Source organism: Moschus berezovskii, chromosome 16 (assembly GCF_049115385.1).
Source record: "Moschus berezovskii isolate FMDL1 chromosome 16, NW_MosBer_1.0, whole genome shotgun sequence".
In the NCBI taxonomy this organism is placed as follows: Eukaryota; Metazoa; Chordata; class Mammalia; order Artiodactyla; family Moschidae; genus Moschus; species Moschus berezovskii.
The window spans coordinates 57361016-57381539 of NC_142475.1; the positions used below are offsets into that span (position 1 = coordinate 57361016).

The 20524-nt window shown below is 48.4% G+C and overlaps 1 protein-coding gene across 3 annotated transcripts in view; it reads right to left on the minus strand.

The window, feature by feature from the left end:
- KHDRBS3 (KH RNA binding domain containing, signal transduction associated 3) overlaps positions 1-17906 on the minus strand; it is a 162092-nt gene extending 144186 nt beyond the window's left edge. For 2 of the 3 annotated variants that reach the window (XR_008686709.2, XM_055432116.2), the window contains exon 1: positions 17345-17902. Coding sequence is in view for 2 of the 3 variants with exons in the window: in XM_055432116.2 (XP_055288091.1) it covers positions 17345-17432 (88 nt within the window). In the remaining variant the exon portion in view is untranslated. Of the gene's footprint in view, positions 1-17344 lie in introns of all 3 variants that reach the window. The other variant, XM_088844846.1, reaches the window with a different exon arrangement.
- Between the last annotated feature and the right edge of the window lie 2618 nt (positions 17907-20524).

Sequence of the window (20524 nt, forward strand, 5' to 3'; positions counted from 1 at the left end):
GATCAAATCAGTCAATCCTAAAGAAAGTCAGTCCTGAAAACTCACTGGAAGGACTGATGTTGAAGCCGAAACTCCAATACTTTGGCCACCTGATGCGAGGAGCTCTGACTCATTGGAAAAGACTCTGATACTGGGAAAGATTGAGGGCAGGAGAAGGGGACGACAGAGGATGAGATGGTTGGACAGCATCACTGACTCAATGGACATGAGTCTGAGCAAACTTCAAGAGATGGTGAAGGAGAGGGAAGCCTGACGTGCTGCAGTCCATGGGGTCGCAAAGAGTTGAACACAACTGAGCAACTGAACAAAACAAAAGCAAGACAGAGTATCCATTTCCCTTGGGGATTGGGCTAGCTTCAAGAACACTACATGGTAAGCTTCAAGGGAAAATTTATGGTGTAAAACCTATACTAAATATTGTGATCTTTTTAACCAGAAGAAATACTTTTTATGTATATGTGATAACGGTAGAGACCAATATCTTCTCTTTAAATAAGAAAACCAATTCAAGGTACTTAGAAAAGTTTGCTACTGAAATTTTCAAACAGAAGGCAAAATTATACTGGGAAAGGGTTTTTTTTTTTTTTTCTTTTTTTTTTTTTTAAGGTTAACTGACTAAGAACTAACAGCTTTAAAACGAAATCTGAAACATGAACTGACACTTTACTAATTCTTACTACAGTCTGAAGGCAAAGGAACTGAAAAACAAAATATCAGGTATGTCAGTGACATACCCAAATGTCTTGGGGACACCAAGGATCTGCGCTGTCCTCTCCAAAACCTGTAACAGCATGACCAGTGGAAAGAACTGAGGCTCGAGTGGAGGCTCTGGGACCCTGTCACCTGTCCTAGGATACAGCACAGGAAGACGGGGCCTCAGGGGGCTGGGAAATGAAGCTAAAAACCATCCTCTGAAAAGGCGGCCTTCTCTGGGCTTTTCTCCTCCCACTCTCCTTTTGGGGCCCACTTTACCATGTAGCTGCGGCAGAAAGAAAGGCCCACAGGGCTACCCATCTTGGTTGAGGCCCCTGCCAACCATGCAGAAGCCCAGATAAGAACAACGTGAGCCAGAGAGAGGCAGAGATGCTCATCTGCTCCTGCCTGAGTCCTAAGTTAAAGGTGCTGGGGCCAAAACAATTGCCTGCCAAAGGGTCACGTGTCAAAGTTCTGTGGCCAGAGTTCTTTCACTATGATCAGAGCTTGGAATGCTGCTTGGAAGGCTGTCTGCTGCCCAGCCTAAGTCCCCAGGGAGCCCTGAGGCCTGGGGAACCTTGGCCAGCCGGCAGGACTCACACTCGGGGTGGAATCTGGAGCCGCCACCACCTGCGAATGTAGCAACGCAACAATCTCAGAGAGCAGCAATGTCTACCTGTATTTGCTGGTGAGAACCAGAGGCCGCAAAGCACAGCCCTTAAAGTCTCCTGGAAGTATAAACCAGCCCCGAGTCAATCCGGAAGACGTGAGGTCAGGAGCCAGTGCGGCAGACAGACAAGCCTCAGACATACTGACCTCCCCCACGTTTCCTGAGGCTCCTCCACATTCTATCACTTAGGGTTCGTGAAGCCTACAGAGACCCTACTTGGCTCCAGAATCACCAGTAGCGACAAATTTTAAGATTTCTATTTGAAATGCATCACACGTAAAAAAAAGGCTTTTAAAATAAACATTTTAAAGTATCATTTATACTGATGGAATCACACGGTCTTTATGAAGCTAGTCACCTTAAGGACAGGAAAGAATGGCAGGTTTTTTCTCCTTTGCCCAAGCCTCCTGTTGATGTGGCTGCACGGATTCCTTCCTCTGCCCTTTCCTCCTTCAGCCCTGCACAGGCACCCTCTCCCTGGGGGATCTCATCTCCCAGAGGATCTCATCATCCTCTGTGGCTTCAAATGCAAGGTAATGCATTTTTATGAAAGCTGACATCTAGAAATACCACCTGTAACTCTGAACTCACATAATTCAAAAGCTTTTCAACCTGCACTACTCAGCAAATACTTTCTAAAATGCATAGCTGACCACGACATTGTCCTGCACTGATGCTTCAAGCTGTGCTCCAGAGCCTTAAAATGCATTCCCACTCCTCAGCCATTCAGGGCCCTTGCATGCTCTAGTGCCCACCTACCCCTCCAGCCCCACTTCTTAATACACGGCTGCTTTTACCTTATACTTCAGACTGACTGATGAAACAAACTGCTTTCCCCTGTCATTCACTCAACAAACACTGAGGGCCCGCCGGGTGGCAGGCATTGATTGTTTTGGGCACTTGCGATTCAGCAGGGAATAAAGCCTTGGGGCTCGGAAGCCTCAGAGAAGGCAATGGCGCCCCACTCCAGGACTCTTGCCTGGAGAATCCCAGGGATGGGGGAGCCTGGTGGGCTGCCGCCTATGGGGTCGCACAGAGTCGGACACGACTGAAGCGACTTAGCAGCAGCAGCTCAGAAGCCTGGAGTCTCAGAGTCTTGTCACCGAAACTTCACGGGAAGTCTGGGACGTGGGTAGTGTCATGACTGTCTCAGCAAACTAAAGCGCTGGTGTTTAGGGAGGCGAAGGGATGTGCCCAGATCCCGAAATTCCTAAACAGCCCAGGGAGGAGGCCCACAGGTCTGAGTCCTGGACTCAAGGCTCGTGCGCACACTGCCAGGTGCACACACTGTCCCAGCTGCCCAAGAAAATCCGCAGCCAAAAACTCGAGTTAAAGAACAGCCTTTTTTCATTTTCCTTCACCAACACATCCTGAAATCATGAACCCACTGCCCTAATGCAGAGAAGAAACTGAGTCCAGCTGACCAGTCATCCTGCAGACACTTTCTGAGCACCGACCGTCTCCTGGGCCCTGTGCTCAGCACTGGAAGAGGAAGCCAGGCCAAGAAGGCAGATTTTCTGTCTGTAGAAAGCTGTGATGCCCAAGGGAGAAACAGCTCCCAACAAAGCATTCTAACCCAGAGTGTGACAGAGGCAGGCATGGCTGAGAAAGGCGGGGCTGTACTGGGGCCTGGGGGAAACACTGAGGAGGAGAGGGTGGAGGCGGAGAGGGACCGCACAGGCAACCAGGCCTTGCTTTACCAGCAGGAAGCGGCTGGAGCAGGAACATCTGCCCGCATGTCTCCCCCACATCAGGCCTCACCCCGGGCCTTCCCGCTGCCCTGGTCCCTGGGAAGACCCCGCGCACGGTCTTTATTAAAGCACTGACCACCCTGCAATGTAAGTGTCTTAATTTGGCTGCTTCCCCACTGGGCTGAGAACCCTTTAAGCAGGATGAAAGACTTGCGGCCCTGAGCCCAGCCTGAGCATGCCACCCTTCGACTCCGGGGAGAAACTCAGACCCCATCCCGAGGTCCGCCCCAGCAGCCGGCAGGGGTTTCCCGAGACTCTGAAAGTCCTCAGCGTGAGGAACAGACGGCGCCCCCCCTGCCAGACGCTGGCTCCCAACGCTCCCAACACTACCTTCTGTCCCACATCCTTTGTTGCAGGTAACATGGGGCCCAGGACCACAAAGACCGGCAGGCAGGAACCCAGGCGGTCTCTAGACCAAAGCTCAGAGCGGGTAAGGGCGGGGAGGGAGCTAGGCCCCACAAGATGGGAACAAGGAGCATGTTCTGCGGCCAGTGGCCTCCAGGGCACCCGGCACTGACCGCAGGACACAGATCCCCTGGTGCTCGTTTCAGACATGAAGAGCCTTCAGCCCAGAGAGTTCATTATCAACAAGGGTACTGCTCCCATTCAGCATTTAATGAGCAAAGCCCTGACAGAGGAAAAGGAAATAAAGAGAGCACACAACCCATGGACTGCACTGCGTGACACAGCCTTCCTGTTTCTGCCCCTATCCTCCGACCTCACGGCAGACCACACGAGGGGGCAGGCAGCTCTGTCCCCCTGGGCTCTGATTGGCGAAACCAACACACTCACTTGATGACGGGCCAGGAGAGCTGCCTCTGACTCAGAGTCATCACCAAGGCACAACTTCCTCAAGAGTACTCTTCACACTCAAAACCACAACAAAAAGTAAAATCCACTGAGCAAATCAAAGTCATATGAGCCACCTCAGGACCTGAGGACAGAAGCCCAGGAAGAAGGAGACAGCCGTCTCCCCCCTTTCTCACCAGACAAGGGCTCCCCACAGAACCATGAAGTGCTCTGAGACACAGAACTTTAAGACCACTTTTTATGGATTTTAGAAAGGATTGTACCTGCCAATGCAGAAGACGTGGGTTCCACCGCTGGGTCGGGAATATCCCCTGAAGAAAGAAACAGCAGCCCACTCCAGTCTTCTTGTCTGGAAAATCCTACGGACAGAGGAGTCTGGCGGGCTACAGTTCATGGGGTTGCAAAGAGTCGGACACGACTTAGCGATTAACATTCTCACTTTATACAGTGACGGTGAAGGACTACAACCAACTAAATGTATACAGACAACCGATGGTAGGCAGGCAAGAGGTAGGGAAGATGAAAGAAGGAAAGAAAAAAATAAAAATGATCCCTTTCAGCAGAATGTCAACCCATACACATGGAGACAGAATGTCAGAGTGAGAAAATTACCATTTTACAACCATCACAGTAATAATTAATTAAGGTAAGAAACATTCATGGGTACTAAAATTTGTGAGGGAGAGTTTAATAAGGAGTATTTACACAGTCTCAAAGCATCACCCCACAAAAGTGGTAATTAATTACAAAAGGAAAATGGAAACTTTACAGGGGACAAAACCAGCACCACCTACACCAAGTGAACAAAACTTAGCCGCATTAATAATGACGGGATAAAGTGACAATGAAACTGTGTGCCTCCTGCTGTGATGTACTGAGGAGGACCTTGGTGGAACTCCTGCCAAGAGTGCACAGTTCAGTCGCTCAGTCGTGTCTGACTCTTTGTGACCCCATGGACTGCAGCACGCCAGGCCTCCCTGTCCATCACCAACACCCAAAACTTGCTCAAACTGATGTCCATCAAATCGGTGATGCCATCCAACCATCTCATCTTCTGTCATCCCCTTCTCCTCCTGCCTTCAATCCTTCCCAGCATCAGGGTCTTTTCTAAGGAGCCAGTTCTTCATATCAGGTGGCTAAAGTATTGACTGGAGTTTCAGCTTTAGCATCAGTTCTTCCAGTTATTCAGAACTGATTTCCTTTTGAACTGACTGGTTTGATCTCCGTGCAGTCCAAGGGACTCTGAAGAGTCTTCCCCAACACCACGGTTCAAAAGCATCAATTCTTCAGCACTCAGTCTTCTTTATGGTCCAACTCTCACATTCATACATGACTAGTGGAAAAACCACAGCTTTGACTAGATGAACCTTTGTCAGCAAAGTAATGTCTATTTTTAATATGCTGTCTAGGTTGGTCATAGCTTTTCTTCCAAGGAGCAAGCATCTTTTAATTTCATGGCTGCAGTCACCATCTGCAGTGATTTTGGAGTCCAAGAAAATAAACTCTCTCACTGTTTCCATTGTTTTCCCATCTGTGTACCATGGAGTGATGGAACTGGATGCCATGATGATCTTAGTTTTTTTTTGAATGCTGACTTTTAAGCCAACTTTTTCACTCTACCCTTTCACTTTCATCAAGAGGCTCTTTAGTTCTTCTTCACCTTCTGCCATAAGGGTGGTGTCATCAGCATATCTGAGGTTTCTCCCGGCAATGTTGATTCCAGTTTGTGCTTCATTCAGCCCGGCATTTCCCATGATGTACTTCGCATGTAAGTTAAATAAGCAGGGTGACGATATCAGCCTTTACATACTCCTTTCCCAATCTGGAACCAGGTGTTCCATGTCCAGTTCTAACTGTTGCTTCTTGACCTGGACCTGCATACAGATTTCTCAGGAGGCAAGTAAGGTAGTCTAGTATTCCCATCTCTTGAAGAGTTTTCCACAGTCTGTTGTGATCCACACAGTCAAAGGCTTTGGTGTAGTCAATAGAGCAGAAGTAGATGTTTTTCTGAAATTCTCCTGCTTTTTTGATGACCCACCGGATGCTGGCAATTTGATCTCTGGTTCCTCTGACTTTTCTAAATCCAACTTGAACATCTGAAAGTTCTCAGTTCATGTACTGTTGAAGCCTGGCTTGGAGAATGTTGAGCATTACTTTGCTAGCATGTGCTGCTGCTACTGCTAAGTCACTTAAGTCGTGTCCGACTCCGTGCGACCCCATAGACGGAAGCCCACCAGGCTCCCCCGTCCCTGGGATTCTCCAGGCAAGAATACTGGAGTGGGCTGCCATTTCCTTCTCCAATGCATGAAAGTGAAAAGTGAAAGGGAAGTTGCTCAGTTGTGTCCAACTCTTAGCGACCCCATGGACTGCAGCCTACCAGGCTCCGCCGTCCATGGGATTTTCCAGGCAAGAGTACTGGAGTGGGGTGCCATTGCCTTCTCTGTGCTACCATGTGAGACGAGTGCAATTATGCAGTAGTTTGAACATTCTTTGGCATTGCCTTTCTTTGGGATTGGAATGAAAACTTTTCCAGTCCTGTGGCCACTGTTGAGTTTTCCAAATTTGCTGGCATACTGAGTGCAGCACTTTCACAGCATCATCTTTTAGGATCTGAAAGAGCTCACCTGAATTCCATCATGTCCACTGGCTTTAACAGTATGAACAGAAGGCACAGCATGAATCTAAATGTAAAGAAGCAGACAACCCACACTGAGAGGTACTCTACAAAACCCGGCCTGTGTAGTACTCAAACGTGCGTGCCACGAAAGGCAAAAGACAGAGGAGCTGTTCCAAATTCAGAGAACAAAATGCTTGACAACTAAATGCAATGTGTGGTCTTGATCCTGATCCTATCAAAGACAAAACCGGAACACCCGGCGAGATCAGCACGTGGACTGTAAGTTACATAATAAAACACCAAAACGCTGACTGACTTCTGCCATCACTGTTAACTGGCAAGTACAGTTATGTCACAGACAGCCCTTAATCTCAAAAAATACAAAGGTACTTAGGTATTAGGGGTAAAGGTAGACAAGACACACACACCTTACTCTCAAATGAGTTATGAAAATACACAGAATGGGAAAATGTAAACAACTGGTGAATCCAGACGAACGGGTATGCAGGGGTTTTCAGCACTATTCCTTTAACTCTAAGTTTAAACTTGTTTTCAAATAAAAATTGTAATGCCAGGAAGGAAAATGGGAGGGGGAGATGAAAGAAGACAGATAAACAACCACAACACACAATGACAAGGACAAATGTGAAGATGTTATGGAAACATGGGAAATAGGAATTAATAACCTGGAGGAGTCAGAAAATTTACCTATCCCTGCCCAAGTCCTTTCCTCCATTTGCAACAATTTCTGCATCCAGCTATTCCTCTCTGAAAAAGCCTCTGCCAGAAAGCCTAGCTTGGTCCTGAGATGAGAAAGGTCATTCTGATCCCCTAAAGCCTCTATGTCTTCTTCTTCCATAGCACTTAACACACTCTTAAAATTGTTCCCCCTACATGTTTATCTCCCCCACTGGATTACAGATTCTTTGACTAAAATATGATAGTGGTGGTGATGAAGAGGACGGTGAGGAGGAGGGTGGTGAGGAGGATGGTGAGGGGGAGGACGGTGGTGAGGAGGAGGAGGATGGCAACAGCAACCATTTATTCTGCACTTATTAGATGCTAAACATGACACAGCTCTTCACACACACCTCACTGAAATCCCATAAAAACTTCAGAGGCTTTATTAATTAACTTTTCATCCCCATTTCTTCATCATGGAAACTGCTGAGAGGGGTTCATATATCTACAGTCACAACACAGAGAAGTGGCAGAGCTAAGATGTGAACTCAGGTCCGTCTGATTTAAAACTGTGTCCTTAACCATGTGTCCTTTTCCACTCAGGTGAATCTTATTTCACTATCATCTTTAGTGAGCTTCAGTTTGCATAATGAAGCAAACAAAAAGTGAGAGAGATTTTTCTAAGCTTCTGTTTGTGTTTGCTGAGCCTATGCAACCAGAAGAAAGGGACAGGGGTGGCACAGGATGGCAGGAGACAGCCAGCCCTAAAAAATGACTGGCAGATAACCCACTACACAAGTTGGTGACCATGACCTGATGCATGAAATTCAGACAGAAGAAACAATGTAAAATGAAGATAAACATAAATGAATAATTATCTCATATTGGGTATAAAAATATACCTATATCCTATATGTTAAAAAAAATTTAATAAGATTTTAAAAATACAAAATAATTGTCATTTCGCCCTAAGGACCTATAAGGCAGGCATTACTGCCAATGTGCAGACAAGGGAACATAGGCTCAAAGAAGCAACTGCCCCAGAACAAACAGTTCAATTCAGAAGGGCAGATGCTCAACAAATATTAAATAAATGAATGGAGTTAAAGAAACTTCAGTATAAATTTTTCAGTTCCTATGGACTTGATCTAATATTTCAGCTAAAATTACTGAAAGCGGAATCAGAGCTTTGTTCAAAGTGCCCCATTGCTTTGTACCTGGTACTGACCTAGCCCCTGGGCCCACACAAGTTAGGAGACAAAAGAAGCAAAAGGAAGCAAGTTTCCACACCGGCTGACAAAGCTTTGGCTACCACTGTTTGCTTCCTCACACAAGGGATCTGACTTATACATGCCAATGCAAATCACCATCAGCACTATAGTGCTCCCCAACAAAATCAACAGAGTACAATGTCCAACAGCCGTAAGTCAGATTACCCCAAAACTTTCCTCCAAAAAAATGTTTTTGTAAGTTAGCTGCATGACCCTGAACAAGTGATATAGCTCCCTAGCCTCCATTTCTTTACCTGTAGAATGACAACAACAAAACTACTTCCCAAGGCAGTCACCAGGACTTTATAAAGGAGGTAATGTATGAAAAAGAACCTTGCAGCAATGCCAGGCACACCTTAGGCACAAAACAAAAACTGATCTTGATTTTCTGAAAATGCTGGCTAGAGAGTATGCCTCTTAAAACATCAGCAATGTGGAAGATTAATATCAGCACATGACTATCAAAGCAACGCAAGCTTGATGATGGATCAAGAGTAACACTGGCTCAGATGAAGCCCCCTGTGCAGATGCAGAGGGTGACTGGGCTATACGGAGCGCCATCTAGTGGAAGAAGAGCAGGGCACAGGGAGCAAGTAACTGAAGGAGCTGGAGAACAAGGGGAAATGACAGGATGGAAACTGCCCCCTCTCCCCTCCATTACAATTTCTCCACGGGCGCGTGAACCAACAGTGACCCCAAATGTAAGAGTCACATCAAAAAGGAGATCAAAAAGGGTGCTCTCACACACTCACAACTCTTTACCACACCAAGGAAGAACATCAATAATATGCCAAGAACACCTTTTAAAGTTCTTAAAATAGCAGCAGGGGCTGATTGGTGAAAAATTATGGAAATGCAAAAAATTATGGAAATTTACAGCTTACCAATTCAGAGCAAGATACCCTGTGCCTGTGGAGAGCGGCTGCTGAGTGTCCAGACATGTTTTAAGATGTGTAGTCATAAATCTGTTTATGGAAGCCTCATTTGTTAATGGAAGCCTCAGGTGCTGCATCTTGACTAGCATAATAAAAACCAGTCAGAGCTGCTGCTAATTTTGTACATGATATTAATGAAAGAGGCTTCCTAAAGAATGAATTTCCCCTTTAGTATCTCCAGGATTGGAAAACTAAAATCATTTTAATAACATAAAATTACCCTGAGGAAGGAAACTGGATGATTTATGCACTGAGTTATTATATACTTTATGTCTGGAAAGTGATGCCTGTACGCACACACCTGTCTCGGGCAATTCTGTGAAACGAGCAGGTAATGTTGGTTCAGGACACGGTACTTACACCCCGTCTAAAATGGCCACCCCACAGAGGAGGTACAAGGTCTCCAATATTACAGATGAGAAACTGCGGTTCCGGGAAGCTAAGGAACTGGTACAGAGTCACAGATTAGAAAGTCGTCATCTGCCAGAATCACGTGACTCCTTCGGCAGCTCTTCCCTGTGAAGCAGCTCCTGTTTCCCTTGTAAAGGCATCCGCCAGACCTTCCACGGCTGCCTGTGGTCACATAAATCCTACCCCACACGGTCACCGCACTACCTACAGGCTGTACAGCCAGCCCTGCTCACAGAGCACCAGGCCAGTACCAGGCAGCTTACTTTAAAGAGCTCCATGACCAAGGTTTTCCCAGGAAAGTCAACATGAAAGCCCAGCTACAAGGAAAGTTCCCACCTCTGCTGGAGCACACAGGTAAGCTGTGCAGCATAGCACTCTGCAGGGGGCAGATGAAGATCTGAATCCTGGCTTACCACTTACTTACTAGCTGTCTGACATTAGGCAAATTATTTAACCTCCCTGCCCTCAGATTCCTCATCTACAATATAAGGTAAAATGATTTACTCTTTCAAGACTGTTAAGAAAATTAAATGAAATCATGTACATAAAGCATCTAACCCAAAAAAGGTTCTTGATAAACAGTAACTAGTTTTATTAACAACTGCAATCAAGTATATTCAAACATACCCCACTTCCTTCACAGACCCAAAACCATTATCTGTGGGACTATGTTCTTGTATGTTTTTGGTATTTTTTTTCTTTTATGAATTTATTTTTAAAAGATGGGGAATTTTTAAAACATAAACTGCCTCTAAATCCCTGATATCACTCCAACTGTTTCTGCAAGAGTATTTAAACATGAAGAGCTCTGTCTCTAAGAGACAGAGAGAGCTTCATCAAGAAGTGACTTATTTCAATACAGAAAGGTTTCCTACTTTATCCATGACTGCTGGAATATACATAAGTAAAACTCTTTACCTTGAATGCTTACTAAAGACTGAAAAGTACTGCTGGAGAACATAGGGAAAAAAGGAGCTTGCCTTTTTGGTTAAACACATTTTGGGAAACCCCACTTAAAAATTCATCATCACAAAGGGAACTTCCTAACTGGCTTTCACTGTAGTGAAACCCTTATTTAAAAACAAAACAATGTTGGGTTCTGTCTTTGAGTCTCTTTTCTTAAAGTATCCTATCAAAACACAGGATGGCTTGATTTAGAAGTTCAGCCTGAGGACTGTGCACCCTTTAGAGCCTCGGATGCCTCATCTGAAAAAACAAAGGACACAGGCAGGGGATAAAATCAGCTACCTTGCAAGATCTTGTGGGGACTGGAGACAACGCACAGGAAGCACCAGGCACAGAGGCCCTCCATTTGGCAGCTTTTATTATGATCATTATCCCAAAGCTACGAACACTCCACTTCTGTTTTTTGGTAAAGCCATTCTATCTCCACTCAGGGGGAATGATGACAACAAGCAAAGGGTCTTGTGACATCCAAACTGCTGCTGGCATTCCATCTGCAACCACCACTGCTCCAGGGCTTTGGAGTTCTGTGTGGCATCTGAGAGTGAAGATTAACTCTTTCAGGTAAGGCTTATTCAGCAAGCGATGAGGGCCACCCAACTTCTGGTTTAAATCTGTCATGAGAAATCTCATTAGTTTAGGCAAGGAGAGCTAACAATGTTAGAGTGCACTCCCTAATAAGTTCCTCAAGAAAGAATAAAAGTAAATAACCATGGGATTCCAAGCATATCTGATAACATCTCCTCACCTCCTGAGAAGGACCCCTACAGCCCACCCCATGGAGTGAGCCCCGGGATGCTCACCTGCTTGTTCAACACTGCGATTCACTTAGAACCCCCTTCCGTGTCTGCCTGCACACCTGTTGGGGACTTCCTCCTACCCCTACTCAGTCAGGGTCTCTAAAGTGGTAAAAAGCAAAGGCCTTAAGGACTGCCAAACTCCAAATACTTTCTGATTCTTCTACCTTTATGAGAATTAAAACAACACTGAAACGAAGACTGGAGTTTACAAGGGCTACGGACCAAGAACTATATGAGATTCTGAAGACACAAAGATAGGTAAGACCACGCCTTACATCCCAAACAGCTCACACTCTCCAGGGACTACAGAGATCCAAATACCACATTGTGATGATTATCACCCCATCAGAGAGTTAGGCACCACCTGCTTCAGGCCAGTAAAAAGGCACTCCAGCCCAAAAGGAGGGTGGAGAAGGCAATGGCACCCCACTCCAGTACTCTTTCCTGGAAAATCCCATGGGCGGAGGAGTCTGGTAGGCTGCAGTCCATGGGATTGCTAATAGTCGGATGCAACTGAGCAACTTCACTTTCACTTTTCACTTTCATGCATTGGAAAAGGAAATGGCAACCTACTCCAGTGTTCTTGCCTGGAAAATCCCAGGGACAGGGAGCCTCGTGGGATGCCATCTATGGGGTCACACAGAGTCGAACACAACTGAAGCAACTTAGCAGCAGCAGCAGCAGCAGCCCATGGAGGGAGGGAAGTAGTCATACAAGATATCTACAGCAGAAACTTGGAGGATACAGTATCAATATAACAATGGATGCTATATAACTCATCTTTCAATTCCAGCACAAGCAAGAGAGAAAAGAACAAACTGCACATGAAGACCAGAGTTTTAATCCCCCTTCTGTCATAAACTACCTGTATCATCACAGTTTGACCCTTCATACATCCAAAGGTCCATGTGATGTGGAAAACAACAAACTTTGAACATCCCCTCGGACATTCTGTCAGTATGTCACTCTGGGTAAGTCACTGTTGGAATCTCCATTTCTACAAGTGATATATTGGGCTAAAAGTCTCTACATTTCGGGCTGTTCCCAGTGTTAAGATTATAGACATAGCTGGGTGTGGAGAAGTACCTGGTAAATGTTTCTAGAACAAGAGTTAAATCTAAACCACCTTGTCACAAAATAGTTCAAAAGGATAGCTGAAGGCTAATAAGACATTCCTCTGGAAAGGAGAGGGCACCTAAACACTTCCAGCCCACTCTCAATCTGATGCAGAAGAGAGCAGATATTCCTCAGAAGGCTGAAATTTTTCCCTCTCTCAGTCCAGGACCAGCAAAAACACCCTGCGAGGTAGGTTCTCAATAAACCTGCTACTAGTGTCTGGACACCAAAACACTGTAACTGACAATCATGGATCCTTCTGAGTCATAAAACTACAGAAAATGATTTATCTAAAAATGTGAGTCAAAGAATAAATATGTGAGTCATTGCATCCATTTTCTTACAAAAAGCAAAACCTGATAAGCCTATGAAAAACTATTAGAAACTAAATAACCACACTCTTCCCTGGATGAAGAGGAGAAGTACATGCTATGGCGTGAAGGCACCACAGCTAAATGGAATTCTGCAACCTTCACTCTCATTCTTCTCCTACTTTACATGCTTGACAACACACAAGCAACCAAAACAATTTCCAGAAAGGTCCCCCAGAGTGAAACTTTTAAGCCATCAAGCTTTGTTGTACAAAGAGAAGCACATAAGGCAAAATAATGATCCTTCCTTCATATGTTTATCCCACATGTATATCCTAAGTAATGCTAAGAATCTCATTATTAAGAGAAACTGATGTAATATGAAAAACACTTATTTTGAAATACCAACAAAGAAATTTATCTGGACATCAACGCATACGTGCATGCTAAGTCGCTTCAGTTGTGTCCGACTCTGGGTGACCCTATGGATGGTAGCCCATCAGGCCTCTCTGCCCATGGGATTCTCTAGGCAAGAATACTGGAGTGGGTTGCCATTTCCTTCTCCACTGGACACTAACAGACTACCATAACCTGGAATCCTCTGCTCCACTTCCTCTTATAACCAACCACTAAATATAACTCGGCAGTGAACCAGCCACCAATCCATATATCAGATAATTAAAAATACAGGGTTATGTAATCTTATTTAATGGTTACTTGGTTTGGACTGAAAACCATCCAATGCAACACCAGAGAACTGGATTAAATTATAATGCGTAAGACATTTCTGAAGATGTTTTTAGTACGAGTCAGCACATCCCATAGTAGCAAATATAATATAAAACACGGAATGCAACTTTCATCTCCAATTAACCTCCTTGGCAAGAAACTGCAATGTCAACTCACTCTACAGGCAATGAAGGTGGGGATTTAAAGAAAGTTTATTTGATCTGATTCAGTTTTAACATCAAGTAAACATCATGCATTATCTTTGGCAGAGAAACAAGAGCATTCAATATGTGAGGGGGTGGGGGGAAGGAAAATTTATCCTGAGAAAATTGCAATAAAAGCCATGAACTAATGCCCGCTAGGAAGAATAAGCCTGGACAAAGTGTAAAAGCCAACCTACATTAGCATAGAAGCATATACCTTGTGATTCCAGCTCAAGTTCTTACTTGAATATAATAAGAAAAAAAGGTAATTCAGCTATCAGTGTTTACAAATGCCGAATTTTTAAAAAATGAACACACCTCATTTATCAACTGTTTCCCTATCACAGTGTGTTGATTACTAAAATCATATATTGGTCCCCAAAGGGCTTCAATTCAAAAATGCCTCTTGACCTGAGCACTAGAATCCTATAGGATAAATCTACCATGAAAGCTTGTTTCTTCAAAGAAGACCACTAGACAAGTACAGAAACAAACGTTTTTAAAAAATCAACAGGAAGTCAATAGGAAACAAGCGTATTAGTTCTACTGACTTTGGCAGGGTTTTAAATTCCCATCTGTGAAGTGTTTCAGTGCCATCTTTTGGAGAAAGTCTGAGTATGGAGAACAATGGCCTTATGAGACCAAAGATCTGAGTTCAGATTCACCTATCTCAGTCACCTACCAGCTGCCTCCTGTGAAAAATAGAGACATCAACGTCTGCCTCACTAGGGCTTGAGTGTGAGAACACAAGTAGACAGCTGTGCCTCAAAGAGCCTGGGAAACTTTAGAATACTATGCAAATAAAGGTACTGACAGCATTTGGTGGTGTTAACCATCAAGTCTACTTATCACAGGCCACTCCATAATAAAATAAAGGTGTGACCCATTACCATTTACAAGTTAGTGCCTGAATACCCATCCTAGTATCAAGATTCATCTGAAAAACAGATGCCTCCCTTTAGAGGGAAATAGTCAAAAATACAGATTAAAAAAAGAATAAAAATGCTCTTGGTAGTCAATCACAAGATGACTATCAGATTTAAAATCAAAGCGTCATAATAATCGATTCAGATTTAAGACACCATGTTTCAGAAATGCCACTTGTAATTCTGGAGTTATGTAACAGCATAATTAATATTTTAAATGATAGAGCTTTGCATTCCAGATACCAGCCTGTGATTTAAGGGGAAAACATTTCAGTCTGAAGAAATCTAAATTAACAGTAATAATAACATCTGAATAAGCTCCTTCCATAACTGTTCAATGTGAGAAATGTACCTCTTGCAAGAATTACATTTTTGATGAAAAACTAAGGTAATCAGGTTTACACGGCAAAAACAAACAAAAAAACACTAAATGGCAACACTGCCCGAGATCTGTTTCAAATAGCTGGAAGCAATTACCACAGGTAAAAACACAGAAACCAAAAGAATTCCGAATGTATTAGAAGAATGAATGCCACAGCAACCTGGCACAGAAAATTAGTTCTGACTTTCAAAATAAGATAACTTGCTACACTTTTGTTAAACTGCTTCTTTAATTGAGTATAACCTAACTTTGACTCAGCTTCTTTATTCAGAAAAATACACTTCATTCCACAATCCAGAATATTTCTAATGCCAGTGATCTCACACAACGTACAAAGAAATTTATTTCATAGAGATGACAGCCCAGCAGGCAATAAAAGATATATGTAAATCACAAAGAGTGAGGAGTACAAACCCAACGGTAGAACTGTTCACAAGAGTATGGCAATAAAACTTAAAACTCGCTTTCTGTAACGCATAGCCATTACTTTTTCACAAGCCCGTTTTATTAAAGAAATAAAAATAAGCCTACAATTAAAATGGGAAAGCTCAGTGAACCCATCTCCGTCCAACAAATTAAATATCAAGCTTAAATTCTTGCAGTCAGTCAGTCCCTCCACCAAGACCCTCACTCGACCACACACACACCCTACTAGGAAGAACGGGTCGCAATAGGCAAATACCGGAGGTCGCTGTTGTAAAATATAGACACCTATACACAAATAGAAGATGTCCGCCTCATCTTTCACTTTCAACAATACAAAAGCCAGGGCCAGCATGAAGATCAGCAGACCCGGCTGAGTTGGGAACCACAGACCCTCAAGGCACAGTGATTCGTGCAAAAGGATATCTGACCGGATAACGTCTGTGCCATCACCCAGAGAAAAAGCACAGCAGCGGCTCCCAAACCCATCTTTATCTGAAACACGCATTCCAGATCCAGGGGCGGGGGAGTGGGGGGATGAAGGACACCGCTCTGGGGAAAGCAGGCTTCATTTACCGTCCATCCCGGCAGATTACTCGGGAAGCTGGAGAAGGAACAAGCCAGGGAATGCCGTCCTGGGCGGGCACGCCTCCTTACGCCCCTGCACCCCGCGTCCAGTACTTCCCGGGACGGCTCACGCCCCGAGCTGGCCGGAGGCGTGCTAAAATGGCACAAGCAGCGAAGACTCCTTGGCCCGTGTTCTCAACCCCGAGCCGGCCCCCAGTGAGGGTGACCCACCCAGAGCCTCCCAGAGAGAGAACAGGCAAGTCAAGAAGGGGACTCTCCTGCGTGGGTCTCTTCCCGCCCCGCGATGACTCTCCAAGGGCCGGCCTGCAAGGCTAGGTGTGGGCTGCCCACCCCCGGGGAGGGCGGCGAGAGCCCGGACCCGCGAGAGAGAGAGAGAGAGGGATGAAGAGGGAACCGGGACGGCGGGCCCTGCTCCTCCAAAGTGCCCGGGGTTCTGACCCCAAACCTCCTCCGAGGTCCTCAAACTTCACCAACAATCCAAGCACCTGTTCCCTTCACCTCTTCTGCCTCCGATCCCCTCGAATCCTTCCATTTTCCTCCAGTTCTTTCTCCAGCTCCCTAGACTAACCAAACGCAACTAGTTCCCTAGTGCCCCCCACCGCCCCATTCCTCCCTCCAATGAGATCATCCAAACCCCGCCCCAACGAAGCCCCCAGATGTCCGCGGTCCCCCAACCGCAAGTTTCCCTGGGGTACCCTCGAGCCCCCCCCCCGATTCCCTTCAAGTCTCATCCAAACGCCCAGCCTGCCTGCCTTCCCGCGTCTCCCCACAACGCGCACACAACACTCCGGCTTGCCCCAGGTGTCCCATCCCCACCCGAATCAGGCCCCCAGACTGCGACCTGGGTCCCCTCCGGCCGCCGCGGGGTCGACGGCCAGCCCGCCCCACGGCTCCGCACCCCCAACAGCTGCGCGGCGCCCCCGGGCCCGGCGCCCCAGTCTCCAGCCCCACCCCTCCCCTAGCCCGCCGCTCCCGGGGCCCCAACGGCCGCGGGCGACCGTTAACGGCCGGCCGGTCGGTCAGTCGGTCGGTCGGCCGGCCGGCCGGCCGGCGCGCTCCCTCACCTTGGTTCACCAGCCGCAGGGCGTGCGTGAAGGAGGGATCCAGGGAGTCCTTCTCCGCCATCAGCTCCGGCAGGTACTTCTCCTCCATGCTCGCCGGCCGCCCGGGCTCGGGACGCGGACTCCAGGCGGGCGGGCGGCGGCGGCGGCCCCGCAAGCCCGGACACCGCCCGCGCCCCAGCGGCGCGGAACCCGGGCCGGACGCCGCGGCGAGGCGGCGCGGGGCACGGAGGAGCCAAGCCGGGCGGTCGGCCCGGGGGCGGCGGCGGAGGCGGAGGCGGAGGCGGCGGCGCGGGGCGGGAACCGGCCGCGCAGCCCCGGTCCCCGGGGGTTGGCCGCCGACGGCCCCACGCTGGCGGCCGCCGCCTCCCAGACGCGGGCCCCGCGCTCCCGCCACGGGCCGGAGCGATCAGGCGGCCCTCCGGCCGAGCCGGCGGCGCGCTCCGCGAACTGGACACAGTCCCAGGCGAGCCCCACCAGCCGGCGCCGGCGCGGAGCTCAGCAGCGACCCGCACGCCGCGCGCCGCCCCGCGCTCTCTGAGCAGCCGAGCCGGGCGCCCGGCCCCGCCCGCAGCGCCCCGCCCCGCCGCCGCGCCTGCGCGCTGCGCCCCGCGCCCCGCCGCCAGCCGCCCGCTGCGGCGCGCCGCCTGGCGGGGCTGCTCCCGGCTGCGCGGCCGGGCCTGGGAGGGGCGTCCCGGGGGCCTCCCGCCGGCGCCGCGCCCGTCCGCAGCTGCCGGGGAGGCGTGCGGGGAGCGCCGCGCGGCTCGGCCACGGCGGGCCGAGACGCAGAGCCCGGGCCACTGGGCCCAGAGAGGTCAAGCGGCTCTCCCAAGGTCACCCAGCGAGCGATCCCGGGAGGAAGGCTGTGCGCTCGGCTCAGGGGCCGGGCGGAGAAGGACGCCAAGGAGCGCCCAGGCTCGCCGTCGCGGGCTCTGGGGAAGGGCGGCGGGGCGAGCTGCCCTGCTCTCAAGCTCCCTGGACTTCCGTAACTTAGCTCGCTTTGCCTCCCCCGCTCCTGTTTGCTAGAAAATAACGCGGGCGCCCAGCCGTCCTTCCTCGGTCGGTGCCTCCTGCGCTCAGCGCCAACCCGCGAGACCCTTGGAACCGAGGTCGATTACATAAAGGCGCGTGCCCTTCAGGTCGGCTTTGTCATCCCGGCTTGCCGCCGGGTTGTCATTCTCTTCGCGCAGAAATCCGCCGAGTCCAGAGGCGGGGCAGGGAGCTGCGCTCCAGCCTGTCCCCTCTGGGGCGCAGTCCCCTGGACGCGCGTGGGTGCTGTCTTCCTCCGTTCGTCTACGCCCCGCCACCCCCCTCGACAAACCCTCCATTGGACCGCTTTCAGATTTCCCGGGTAGAGTCAGTGGCGGGGACCGAAGACTCCGAGTCTGTTCTGGCTTTGCCCCACCATATCTCACCTCAAGTCCGGGCCTCAACGTCCCTGTTCTTGGACAAACTTCCAGGACTTGCCCAGCAAAGTGGTACTTGTTCTGTGTGCCACCAGCGCTGGTCAGGCCTTGCTCACGGAGAACTCTGATTCTGTTTTCTCCGGACCATGAGCACCTCACAGACAGGGCTAGAGCTTTCTTTTATGGTGAAAGGTCCCCAGCACCTAGTGGCCTAGGACGGGTGTAGGGGCGCCAGAAATGTGTGATGAAGGAATAAGCCATAGACATGCCACTCCTATGGGAGCGGATCTCCTTCCCAGGCCCCCAGGCAACTGCCTGTACTCTTGATGCAGGTAGAGGTGACTTGACACCCAAGGGGGGCCTCCCTGATGGCATGGGAGGAAGAATCCACCTGCCAAGGCAGGAGATGCAGGATTTGATTCCTGGGTTGGGACGATACCTTGGAGAAAGAAATGACAACCCACTCCAGTATTCTTGCCTGGGAAATCCCATGTACCGAGGAACCTTGTGGGCTTCAGTCCCGTGGGATCGCAAAGCATCAGGTGGGACACGATTTAGTGACTGAGCACGCACTATACCCAGAGATGCTTGGGGCCAGAATCAAGGAGCTCCAACCTGCCCTAAGTCCCAGCCGGAAGTTTGAACTTCCTTTATTCTCAAGCTCCACTCCTAGATGGAACTGACTCCAGGTGAGGTGCCATTCCAGAGTCCCAGTAAGAATCTTCATGTCTCTCTTTGGTCTAAACTTGCAGGAGGCTGTCAGATGAGACAGTTCAGTGTGTAGCCTCTGGGACCAGAGAGCCTGCGTTTAGAATCATGACTCAGTTGCTCACTAGCTGTGCTGTCTTGGGCAGGATACTTCACCTCTCTGTGCTCAGCTTCCTCATCTGTAAAGTGGGAATGATAATAGAGCCTATTTCCTAAGAGAGTCATGAAGATAAAATGTATCACCTCTTAAGGAAATCCCCATAAAATGTCCAGCACACATAGCCAGTGCTTAGCAGTTCTTCGTTTGGTTTTCACCCCCAGATTGCTGTTTCCTGGGTCTTCTGAGCCTCTCCTTCCCTTCAGCTGTATCTCTTGGGGGCACTTGCATCGCCCCAGTGATGAACTACCAAGTGAAAGGCCTGGGACCACATACTTCTGTTTCTGACCGGGGGTCCAGAGTGTGGCTGGTCAGACACTCTGCAGTCCCAGCTCCTCTCTGACCACTGTGCATCCTCAGCTAAATAACCTGTCTGAGCTTCAGAGTTCACCTCTTCAAAACTGGGCTTATGCCAGCAGTCCTTGAGGGCAAGTTGGAAGGATTTAAGGGGAAATGTTTTCTCCTTTAAAATTAGAGTGGAATGCACAGACCTCTGACTTCCATGCCTGTATCACAGACTTTGCTTTCTAGGGTGTGAGCCCCTGGCAGCCACTTTTCAAGGGAGGAAAGGAGAAGGAGAGAGTCTGGAATTCACCTGCCAATGGGAGAGATGCAGGGTTGATCCCTGGGTCAGGAAGATCCCCAGGGTAGGAAATGGCAGCCCACTCCAGTGTTCTTGCCTGGAGAATCCCATGGACAGAGGAGCCTGGCGGGCTACAATCCATAGGGTCACAACGTTGGGCACGACTTAGCATGAGCGCACACACAGAATCCCAGGGGAGGAGCAGGGGCCAGTGTTCAGCTGCTCCCCTCACCACTTGGTCTAAGACCCTCCTTTCCATTCAGACCTTCTGCCCCCATGACATTCCAGCCCTGGAATAACTGCTGTTTTTATTGAGCATTTGCTTTGTG